The sequence below is a fragment of the Anneissia japonica genome, unplaced genomic scaffold (genome assembly GCF_011630105.1).
Source record: "Anneissia japonica isolate Jap-2015-1 unplaced genomic scaffold, ASM1163010v1 scaffold493_len2256704_cov171, whole genome shotgun sequence".
NCBI classification, from domain to species: domain Eukaryota; kingdom Metazoa; phylum Echinodermata; class Crinoidea; order Comatulida; family Comatulidae; genus Anneissia; species Anneissia japonica.
In genome coordinates, this window is record NW_022727062.1 from 363,832 (window position 1) to 376,375 (window position 12,544).

General features: G+C 33.0%; 2 protein-coding genes across 3 annotated transcripts in view; both read left to right on the forward strand.

Moving 5' to 3' along the window:
• Positions 1-9,098, forward strand: part of LOC117113441 (ankyrin repeat and death domain-containing protein 1A-like) — a 14,465-nt gene extending 5,367 nt beyond the window's left edge. For both annotated transcript variants that reach the window (XM_033256774.1, XM_033256775.1), the window contains exons 6-16: positions 2,933-3,031; positions 3,515-3,613; positions 3,910-4,008; positions 4,337-4,345; positions 4,628-4,726; positions 5,242-5,340; positions 6,001-6,099; positions 6,475-6,567; positions 6,813-7,014; positions 7,594-7,716; positions 7,900-9,098. In XM_033256774.1, coding sequence (XP_033112665.1) covers positions 2,933-3,031; positions 3,515-3,613; positions 3,910-4,008; positions 4,337-4,345; positions 4,628-4,726; positions 5,242-5,340; positions 6,001-6,099; positions 6,475-6,567; positions 6,813-7,014; positions 7,594-7,716; positions 7,900-7,967 — 1,089 coding nt within the window. In that variant the 3' untranslated portion in view covers positions 7,968-9,098. The remainder of the gene's footprint in view (positions 1-2,932; positions 3,032-3,514; positions 3,614-3,909; positions 4,009-4,336; positions 4,346-4,627; positions 4,727-5,241; positions 5,341-6,000; positions 6,100-6,474; positions 6,568-6,812; positions 7,015-7,593; positions 7,717-7,899) is intronic.
• A 121-nt stretch (positions 9,099-9,219) lies between these two features.
• LOC117113440 (MAM and LDL-receptor class A domain-containing protein 1-like) overlaps positions 9,220-12,544 on the forward strand; it is an 8,180-nt gene continuing 4,855 nt past the window's right edge. Inside the window, exons 1-3 of the mRNA XM_033256773.1 lie at positions 9,220-10,291; positions 11,259-11,390; positions 11,825-12,111. Of these exons, the coding sequence (XP_033112664.1) occupies positions 10,222-10,291; positions 11,259-11,390; positions 11,825-12,111 (489 nt within the window). The 5' untranslated portion in view covers positions 9,220-10,221. The remainder of the gene's footprint in view (positions 10,292-11,258; positions 11,391-11,824; positions 12,112-12,544) is intronic.

A 12,544-nucleotide genomic window follows, 5' to 3' on the forward strand; every position in this document is an offset into this window, starting at 1 on the left:
AACACGCCTATTGTGCTTCTAACAGATGTATGTCCCAGTAAAATTTTGCATATTTGTTTTGCTAACAAGTACGGTTACAGTACTATGATTTTTATCTAGCTCAGGTCAGAAACAAATGTGTCTATTGACTTTTGAATTCATTAAAATAAATTGAGAAATTTATTAAATGCTTATATTATTATAATTATTTCTATACAGTCTTAACTTAAATAGCATATAATGTTTATGCCTTCAAAATATATTTTGTAGATAACCAAACTCGCCAAACGTGAACATCATGACCGTCAATTAATTATGGCAACTTAAAATCATGTGTGTCCCGCAGAAATTCACATATGTAATATTGGCCTAGGCCTAATTATCACGACCGATTTTCGCCTATTAACTGATTTTTTTTTTTACTAAACGTCCTGGGGCCTCAGTCGATTTCGCCAGCGTTTGTATTATGTTTTGTGCTTCGCTTACAGCGACTTACTATATGTCGTCCTATTTTCTGTTGGCTTGCATGTAATTGTCTGTTGTTGCTTATTGAACACTAAAATGCCTGAATCTAGATTGACTGTAGTCTCTTTCTAGACCTGTAACGCTTGATCACGAACACACCTACTGTACGATAACCTACTGTGCAACTCTGGCTTTTGTTTCGATTAGAAGTAATTATAACTTGAAGGTTCACTACTAAAAGATCTCGTTGATTCTGATTTTCTATAAATTGTGGCAAATTTCAGATTATTTCATTTACATATATTTATCTGCTTATGCAACACCTTTAATTTATATGAATATATATTTTAATTATATAAATTATCAAATTAATATATTTCGATGTAAAATTAATATAATCAACAATATTAAAATACATATTTCAATTATATATAGGCCTATGTACACACATATATATATACATATATGTATACATATATATACACATATATATATATACACATATATATACATATATATGTATATATACATATAATATATATGTATATATACATATAATATATATGTATGTATATGTATATGTGTATATATATATATATATGTATAATGTATATATATGTACTGTATATATGTATGTATATATATATATATATATATATATATATATACAATATGTCACGTAATTTGTGATAGTATTTATACATAATTGTGATATAAAGCACCTCAAGGCCTACATTCCAGATTGTGAGAATAAGTTCCAATACATATCCATAGAGATTCTATTATTGCAAAACGTATTATATTTCTAATAACTCAAGTTTTCTCCGCTGGATTTTGCAATCGTCGTTAATTTCATTTTTAATGCAGTTTGACAATAGTGTCAATAAATCATTTAATAATTAGATTTTAGTTGACAGGCTTAAAAAATCAGGTGACCATCATTGGATGGCAATTTTAAGAGCCGTACCGTACATTACTAAGGCATGATATATATATATTAAACGACAATCTTAATCGATTTTTTTAACCTTGGAAATCATAGTGTTTATTATATATTTTTATTTCATATGAAGGAATTTCAGTGTTACGGAATTATTAAGGCCTGTTTATACTCCAACGATAACGATTAAAATCGTCGTAGTAGCAACGATTTTATCGTTTGTCGATGATTGTGACGTCATCTGATTTGATTTTTTAAAATATTTTGTTATTGCATACACGATAAATCGTTATAGAATCGTCCTAGTGTAAAAACTTCTCTTATTTCTTTTGTTTTCTATATGAACAATCGCTTTTTAGCATTTTCATCGTTATCGTTCTCGTTGAAGTGTAAACAGGCCTTTAGTGGCTGGTAAATTAATATACCGTTTCTATGTTAGGATAACTACCACGAAGTATTCCCATTGAGTTTAATAATATTATGTTTCGAAATGTTCTTATTTCAATTACTTAAGTTCTGTCCACACTATCAAATTTTCTTTGAATAAAAAACTGTTGTAAGCCCAGATAATAGCCATGATGTGCTTATGGTAATTATGTGATGTCATCACGACCATATTTAGGCATGTTAAGTGTTTTTTTCAAATAAAATTGGACAGTCTGTACGGGGCTTAAATATTACTAACGTATCATATTTTAATCTGAATGGTTTCATAATGTTGAATAATAATAATTTTTCATAAATGTCATACATAGGCCTACTTGTGCTGCACCAGTGACCATTGAAATTGAATCCCACTTCTGAAAAATAATTATCTGTTATTTAATGGACCTTACTGGAGTGTCAAATTAACAAATGACCAATAGGAACAGGGCTAGTAATAGGCATGCGTCCCACAAGTGCAGGTAATCCAGAGAAACGCAGGCTTGCGCTTTAGTTTTTCTGGAACCCCAGCAGCAATATCTACAGGCAGGGCTTAACGGAACGGTACATTACCATTATCACTAAATGTTTGCTCAAATTTTCATCGACGCCTCGTTGCTAATATTTTCATCTGCACTTCCTCTTGTCTGGTCATTCTTGCTTAAGATGAGCAAATATTGTGTGCGTGTTTTTGTTTTGTCTTTAATTTAATGCCTATGAACAAAACATTGTTTACATAGTGTTTTTTGGTCAAATTTGCTGATTAATGTAATTATTAATAGATATTTATTGTATAGTACTACATATTTATATCACCTTTTTACAATTTCGAACGATCATTTGTATTCATTATTATTATTATTATTATTATCACTATTATAATATGTTGTTACTGTTATTAATATAAATATTGCTATTCCTAAAAAGCATATCATAAGGCCTATTGAGATATAATTGTACTGTATTTACTTTGGACTATTGTGACCGTTGTCCTAATTACTGTAGAGAATAATAACACTAAACAAGTACTGTAACCAGTTTCTAATTCATACGTATCAGGTCATCGATAACAAGTCTTTACCATGCATTGCATAACACGAAAATTTGTTGCGATTTAATTTACAGGGTAAGAAGACACCATTTCATCTTGCGGCCGAGAATGGCCGTGTGGAAGTGTTGTCATACTTAATAACTCAGAGATGTAACAAGTTTGCTAGAACAGAGGTTAGTTAATAACATTAAGTTAAGCTTATCTAATCTTTTATTTAATTGTTTAATTAATGGTTAAAGATCAAATATAATGTTTTTCTCACTGTAAGACAAATGTAGCACGCTAGAGACTTGAGGTGTTTATCGATACACGGGCAGGCTTTCGTGACATGCATTAAGCGTTATATAGTACTTTAAAGTAGGTAGACCTACACTACACCGCAAATTGTCATACAATACATTGTCGTACAATACATTGCCGTACAATACATTGTCGTACAATACAATGACGAAAGAAAAAGAAATCCAAATCACATAATACTCGTCTTCTTACTGATTAATATGGGTTTAATTTCTATAGCACGTCAGCAAACTAACGTCTCTGCGTGCTCTTATTAACCCTGCTAAATACGGTATTACATTAAGTATTAACGCCTTTTATTTTACTGTTACAGTACATCATTGTTGATAATGGCATGCCTATTTTTGTGTTTATAGGATGGTTGTTTAGCGATTCAGCTTGCAGCGAAAGGTGGGCACGCACCAGCAGTAGAATTGCTAATTGAGCAAGAATTGGAGGTCGATTGTAGAAATGTGGTAAGAATGTTGTTTATGTTTACATTTTTTCAACCATTTGCTGATACAGCTTCACAGGCATATTAAAAGTCCAGAAAGTTAGATGAAGCAGAAAACAAACTGAACAAAAACAACTAGAAAAAATCACAGTAATTTCAATCCTTACTCAAGAACATTACGTTTGGTTTAGATATTTATTTAAAACGATTATGATGATGATAATTGGGGTAAATTAAAAAAAATTAATAATGTATTATCAGAGTACTTCACAAATCTATGTGTTTTTTGTTTTTTTTTGTTTTTTTTTTTTTTGTTAGGAGGGTAAAACAGCTCTGCATTTTGCAGCCGAGGAAGGCTATGCAGATGTCGTCGATTTGTTACTGCGCAACAATGCCGATATAAATGCCAAATCAAATGTAAGAATATAATTACTGTAAACCTTCATCAATCTACTGTTAAGCCGTTGTTGCCAATTCATATTGTATGGTTTCCTGTATGTATTAAAAATTTTTCTCGATACTGCAAAAAAAATATCATATCAAAGATACAAAAGCATGGTACATTAAATTAATATCACATGTTGTAATATAATAAATAATATTTTAAGCTTGTTCGTTTACTGTCAACAACGTAAATGTATGCTCATTATCAGGCATATGTAAGGCATAAATACATACATGATAAGACTTTTTAATTATGATATTCTTTTTTATTTCATATTCATAATGCTGTCCACTGATACAGGAAAAAACTGTAAGTATTAAATTAAGACACTTTTATTAATACTAGTGTATTGCCAATTTTATCATGCCGGTTAAGGCAAAGCGATATAGGAAAAACACTTTTCCCCCAAAGACACAACCAATATTTCGACTCCACGACCACCACAAGGTTCAGATTCTTAGAAAACCGTTGGGCCAATCGTTACCTAACTTACGGATTTCAAAGCAGCTAAAGTTCTGTTACTTTTTGAATGTGAAATGCTAATACAGTTGTGTTTTTTTTTTTTTCTAATTTCCATGGATACAAAATTAGATGGAAATGTGTGCTATACATTTTGCTGCCCTCAACGAACACGTTGAAGTTATCCAAGTACTTGCAAACCACACTTGTAGGATCAATATACGCAACGGGGTAGGTAAAAAACTGTTAAAAAATTTCGGTTAAATTGACAACGAAAGAAATTTTACTCTTTAACATTGGTATGTATATTTAATTTTTGTTTAAAAAACTTTATTTATTTATTATTATTACTATTAAATAAATGAGTTTAGAAAATTTTTCAATTTTGATTTATGTAACATTTTCCTCCTCAAAGTGTTCAGATTTATATATCATTTTCTAAACTGCGAGGTGAAAGTAAACTATAACAAAATCAATTGAAGTTTAATAGTTTGGTATACACTTAGGTAGGTAAAAAAGAGGACGATGACGAAAATAACGACGGCATTGACATCGATGACGATGATAATAGGGATGATAAAAATGACGATGATATTAAGGATGATAAAGATAGCCAGCATCACGTGGTGATGCTGGTAATATGATGATAAGTAATATGTACTAACAATTGTATAATTGTATAATAATTGTATATGCATGGAGTAGAGAATATTTTGAATAAATAATTATCGTGTGTTTTGTTAAAGACTGGTAACACAGCTCTACATATGTGTGCTTTGCTGGAGAAAATGAAGTCGCTAAAGGCACTCACTGAATTAGGATGTGCAATCAACGCAATCAATAAGGTAAAGCTATCTATACTAGAGTATAGTATCCTAAAATTACTATTATATACGAATAGTAGTTTTTAATAAAGTAAATATTTTTTTTAAGTGTAATGGTTATGTAAGCCTGACCTTCTTATTGGTCAGTTGTGAAGTTTTAAATCTACTGAATGTTCAATTATGACCATATGCCATTATGATGTGTGGGGATGTGATAACGATCATGTAATTTTTGTGAAATTAAACAAACAAACTACGGAATTAAAAGGTAAGCATGATCCACCATCAGGGGTGGCGCCAGCGAAGGGCCGGGGGGGCAGGGTCCCCCGTCGGGGAGAGCTGCCTCCCACCCCCGTCGGGGAGAAAAAGCACAATTCGTCGGGGAGAAGAAAATATTGTATGTATTTTTTACATATTAGTAGACTCTAAAATCGATAAAATAAGCCTTTGAAACCTCTATATTGCTGAAATTTTCCAAGGACCACTTTCGGAACTTTTTAATTGAAGCTCGACCACGCCCACTTTTCTTTCGTAGGGGAAATCTGACACCTAGTCGGGGGAACCTCGGCCCAACGTCGGGCAAGTCCTGTCCACCATGAACCAAAGCTTTATGCCATACATCCATTCGTGTCTAGATTTTTATAGCAAGATCGTATTTAATAGTGTTTTTTATCTTTTCAGAAAAAACGAACAGCTTTACACGAAGCAACTGAAAACAATTTGTGTAATGTTGTTGACCAGTTGCTGTTAGCAGGCGCGGACGTGACACTTACGGACAAAGTAAGTTAACAATTGTAGTAATTTTACAAGAAACTCTGATGAATGTGAAGAATGATCCCGTTGATCTAATAATTAGAATGAGTGTCAACGGTAAACCTATGTATAGTACACATGGTCTTATTACTTTTTTAACCATATTTATATAGAATGGCCATTACAGCTTATTTTAGAAGGTTGGCTTGAGCGGAGATGTTTAAGCCACTCTATCAAAATAGTTACAGAGGTGTGGGGTACGTATTTTCTACGTATCAAACAATAGTGCGCGTCGGAGCCGAAGATCAAAGAAAACGTTAATGTATTCTGAACATATATTAATTAGTATAATTCCAGTTACTCTGATAAAGATTAATTGGAGATATCTCTCTTACTATTTAGAGTGGCAAGACAGCAATCAGCATCGCAGCTCGGGCAGACAATGTCACCATCGTCGATATGCTGATAAAAGCTGAAAGATACATGAACAAGAAGGTATGTACAGACGAACACAATTATGCATGGAGTTTCCGCATTCATAAATATGCAAACCTAATTATATATGTAATCAATATCTACATGAAGAAACGACAGAAAACTTGAAAAAAGACGACATTATCTCTGGTTCTGGTCATAGGCCTATTTTACAGTAAAATATGCTCAAACGTATGTAAATCATACTTTCTGTATGCTTGACATAAAAGTTATGTCATCATGAATTTTCTTTAAAAAAATTTCAGAAAGAGGCTGAAGAAAACAACAGCATTCCCCCTAAACCTGTGGATCAGTTTCGCAAAGATACGTCAGAGAAAGCTAAACAAATGAAACCAATTCTCTGGTCCTTAGCAACAGAACACTTTAAACAGGACGACTGGAAGAAACTTGCTTACCACTGGGGATTCACAGAAGCACATGTTAAGGCAATTGGACAACAACATACAGGTCAGTAACATCAAAGAGCTAAAATGCTATTTGTCGCACAAATTTCCAGTTGTTAATAATAATATGTAGGGCCTAGGCTTTAATATAGCGTTCTATATGTAACTAAGTATCAGAGCGCTTGTCCACATTATTACCTCAGTCATTGGAACGATACATATATGGGGGGAATTCCATAGTTTGCTGCATGAAATATATCAGCGCATTTTTGCACTCGAACATTCTCAGGCACCCATTTATACTTCTTTGCGTGGAGAGAATGAATGGAATTGAAACCCCGACCTCGAGGTTGGAAACCAAACCGTTCCCGCTGCTGAAGTATTACTGGAACCAAGTCTTCTTCGATAAGCAAATTCAACCTTAGGTTTATTGTACAGTACATTCCTTCAATACTGGATTTCTTAGGCATTTGTGGACTAGATGCAGTATGAAGAATTGTCTAAGTAGGCCTACTGTGTAACCGCATAGCATTTTAACATTTACAGTTAACATACTGAAGCTGTGATGGTAATTGTTATCCAATATCTACAATTAAAATGCCTAATTTACTTACATAGACTATTCCGTTGTTTATTGATTCAGGTCAGACAAGTTGGAAAGAGCACACATATCGCATGTTACTTATCTGGCTGCATGGGTGTCAGGAACATCCTCTTCGAGAGTTGTTTGATAGTTTAAGCGGGATCGGCAAAGTAAAGCTTGCAGGTAAATTGATAATTTCAACCCTCTCTCCAAAAAACAATGATACTGATTGTTAATGCTGTTGATGTTGTTACTGCTGCTGATAAACGGTGATGACGGTACTCCTAACGATGATGACAAGCTTTAATTTCTAAATATTTATATGATATTGCATTATTAATGTTTGCTTATATTGTGTTTTTACAGAAAAGATTCGTAAGAGGGCAAATAAAGATGCTGGATTTGCCGACAATACCTTGTGCCTAATATCTTAGCAGAACGAAAGAGTCTACTTGGTCTACTTTGACCCCTCGTCGGGGAATTTCTGGCGCCGCCCCTGAGTACAAGGGTATTGTAAAGCGCTCTAGTCTCGTTTTTCACTCAACGCAATGAGCATCATCGTTTACTTATTTAGCGTATTACTTTTTTTTTTTGCTTAATTTAGTATTCCCTCTCATATTTTATGCTATTTCACGAACTATATAGAATTAAGTTATGCCTAATACCAAACAAATGAAAAAAGTATTATTTAAAATAATTGATTTGAATACAATGGAAGCTTTATTTCAACGTTTTTACCTCCTTTATAACATATTAAAAGTAAAACTAGCTTTTTATAATTAGCAGATGTATTTTACTTGGGATATTGAATTCAAACAATACCACATTAATTAATAGGAGTTTGAGATAGAATTTCATTTTTAAAATCTAATCTTTTGTTAAATAACTGTACATTAGCAAGTTACTTGTCATGATTTTATGATACAAATAATTTATTATGAAAAGCAAAACGGATTAGTTAATTATAATAAAATGATGTTCCATCCACCTTTTTTTTTACAAATATTTGAGTAAGTACTGAGTATTCAATGCGATAACACGCCAGGCTAAGTAAAGCATCACACCATAGTTACGGTAACTGACGTAACCTCTCGAAATTAGTTGCTTAAAATGTATGTTGATTTATAATAATGAATGCAGGCCTAATATTCATTCGAATAAATTAATCTGGTTTGTTTTTTGTAACTGAAACATCAGTCAACCAGTTCTACATCTAATATTTATTATTGAGAATAAATATGTTAATTTTTTAAACTGTATTATTTAACGTGTATAGTAATTCTAGGAAATATTTCAAAGTGGTTTCCAAGGGATTTTGTTTTAATTTCCAATTTTATTTAAAGATTTGTATTGTATATAATATTACTCAAGTTCTATGCTAAGTGAAACCATGTGATATATAAATGTTTATTATTAGGATAACCTGATCATGTGTCTATGTTTGTTGTCGCGGTATAATAGTTTGTATTTTATAATGATTTTTTTTTCAAATAATAAAATTATCGTCATTATTTCTAAAATGTACAGGTAAATATACTTGCAATACACGTTTACCACGATTCCACCGTTACGTGTCCGAAATTTGTTTATATTTGATTTTCTTCATTATTATCACCATCATTATCTAATCATCATCGTCGTCATCATCGTCATCATCATCATCATCATCATCATCTTCTTCATCATCATTTTGGGCGTCTCAAATGGTAAAGAGGTAAGGCAATGACACCGCTAACTACACCATTAACATTGGAGATGGTTCGGTTGGTAATATCGGATATTAATACATTTTGGCTCATGTGAAGTTTAATAAACCCATTACATCTTTTGAAAGAGTATGGGGCAACCACGATGCTCTGGGTCATTTCAACCCCTGTCGGTGCGGAAATATGAGAACACGAAGCAACTGAGCACCTCTCTAAAGCTGCACTGATGCAGTTGCCACAGACCAAAGCCATACGCAATACAACACAATGACGCAGCAAGTAACGGGTTTTTTACAACTTTAAATTTCCTAACTTTATCGTTATTATTATTTCAACAAGTTATAGCATAGATCTACGTCGCTAATGCAGCACCTCGTCTGAGGCAACAGTTGCCTCAAACCTCACTGACATCAGCCAGTCATGATTCAACCATCATACATAATCTGTGATTCAATATATCCTTATCAAATGTATTTATGAACTACCACACTAGTAATTATCGATATTAAAAAAAAATAATGTAGGCCTAATTTGGATTGTAGGCGCTCACTGAAACATTAGGTAATTAATGTTTTGAAACAAATCAACATTAATGATTCAGGATATTGAGTTTATTAGGTTCTTGAATTAGGTCACTGTAATTTGTATTTGAGATCTCACTCTCTACAATTTTGAAGGATCATTAACGATGCTTACAAAGTGATAACAATATCCAAACATGAACCTATGTAATTATCTGCCGTATCTACAGTGTATATATGCAGTGTATATAACAGTTAAGGTGCAAAGTGCGGTTTATGGTCCCATCAGTTATCTTAACAATTATATGGTGTGTATACTTCAACGAGCTTCGATGTGTTACAAGCTACTTGCTAATATTGCTAATCAATATACGGTATAATTTAGACCTACAAAGTGTTGATCGGAGTTGTTATATGAGCGTGAATTAATATTTATATCGTTTTACTGAGAATTCTTTGAAATGATTTGCTACAAATTTGGAACAACGTTGTTACTTATAAGTTACCTCCTTTATCCTGTTGTTTGTGAAGGTTAGATGTTCACTATTTTTCATATTCTTAATATTTTATCATATGAAAGTAACTTTGGTATGGAGATACACCTCCACCAGTGGAGTGGAGTTACTTTCATGTGATTTACTATTATTCATTGCGTATAATAGATTGAGAAAACAACGTGCCCTAATGGGAACATCCAAAGGTGTACCACTTCGCCTTGTAGCTCAGTTGGTAGAGTATCCGAGCAGAAATTTGAAGGTCTTCGGTTCGAATCTAGATGGGGAAATATTTAATATTATTTTGTTTTTAGATTATTGTAAATTATTGATTAGTTTTGATAGATACATAAATATAAAATATAGTTTTAAATTGTATATGAACAAACAGATTCAACAAACTATTTCCGCCATACACTACTATGAATTAATAGCATGAAAGAACGGAAGATATATCTAGGTTGGGGTTTAACGAAAGTTAATTAAACAACCAATCACATGCCAAAAGAATATAAGGTTTGTTCATGCGTAACTTGTTAACGAGTTTCCCTCCTGATATAAGACAGTGATATATTTCGGAATTGGCAATCATTAGCTATTGCCTGAAGTACCATTTAAATTATGACGGTACTGTAAGTCCTTTGCAAAATGAATGTAATGTAGTTAGATTCTATAACACTAATTTCGAAGCCTGAAACGTTCGAGTGTTGACTTCCCCGTACAGTAACTTACCTCTCCCCTAAGGGTTACTTCGTATCTGAGCGACCCGGTAAACCGGTGCCAGTTGTTCTCGTCTCTCAACAACAAGGGTGGTATGAACCAGTACACCGAGTTAACCCTGTCTCTTATACACATCTAGATGTGTATAAGAGACAGCAATACAATATAAGAGACAGGTGTGTGTATATGTGTGTGTGTGTGTGTGTGTGTGCGTGTGTGTGTGTGTGTGTTCACTATACATTTGATTTTTCTCATCAGTTTACATAATTTGTTTCCTAACTTAGTTGGTGACTGTGATTTTGACGATAATCTCTGTGACTGGACAAATTCATTTGATGATCAATTTGATTGGGGTCGCAGACGCTTCCCAACTAGAACACCACTCACTGGTCCAACGGGTGATCACACCTCTGGAAGTATGAAAAATAATAATTGTTGTATAAACAATTCTAGTTTAAATACCAGAAATAATATCGATTGTACTTACAATAATTATGAATATGTATCATGACTATTGCAATTTGAATGGTACGGTATAATAATATATATTTGAGTAAAATATTGAAAAGTTAATATATTATTATCCATATCTATGCAATAGCGGTACTATTTACTGAGAGATAACCAAGTTGTTCATTTGGATAACACCGTGCCCATAATTGCTGGGTTTATTGCCCATATCAAACCAGCTCTATTTTGTGTTAATCTCTTTCCATATCTATTATGAAAGATACTTGTAATATACATGACTTTATCGCAATTGTGTATTTATTGTTACATTATGTACTGTGTTGACTAAAAACATACCGCCATGGGGTTAATAACGTTTATACGAAATTTACCTGCACAGGTGGACGCTTTGTGTACCTTGAAGGAAACAATGCAAGGGATGGAAGCTCAGCAAAGTTAGTCAGCCCGGTTCTTAGCCCATCTAAATCGAGTTCAGAACTGAATATCTTGTATTTTTGGTATAGCATGTGGGACCTTCTTGGTGGCAATATGGGAACACTTAAAGTCTGGATAATGCACGACGGACGTCTGGGCGATGAGCCTATTTGGAGTAAAAATGGTCCTCAGACGAAGCGATCTGAATGGAGAGAAGTTGAACTCGTTTTACATTCGGCTTCTCCTTTCCAGGTAAAGGAGACCGAAATCTGCCAATTTCCTAGGATTTACAAGTGGGCCTATATCAAAATATAAAAATAGTTACAATAGCCATAAAATGCTGAATAATAATTCATATACAAACATACATATCATCTACCATCGGATCTTGATCCATTTTGGTGCATCATCTGGACATCAGTATGCATTAGCGTCTTTTCCTTCTTCTGTAAGCAAGTCCCTATTAGCTTTTGCTTTTCGTCAATAAAATTACAAAATGTGTTCTTTATAGATTTTCTAACGTTTATTTGATGTCTACCATTTCCTTTCTGCTTGTCATTTCTAAACATTAAAAGTTTCTGGAAACAGTCATTATCCAACCTTACAATGTGACCATACCAATTGACGTTTCTTTGATGATTTATATATAATTTAACAGTGTTAACGGCTATCTTGATTTATATAT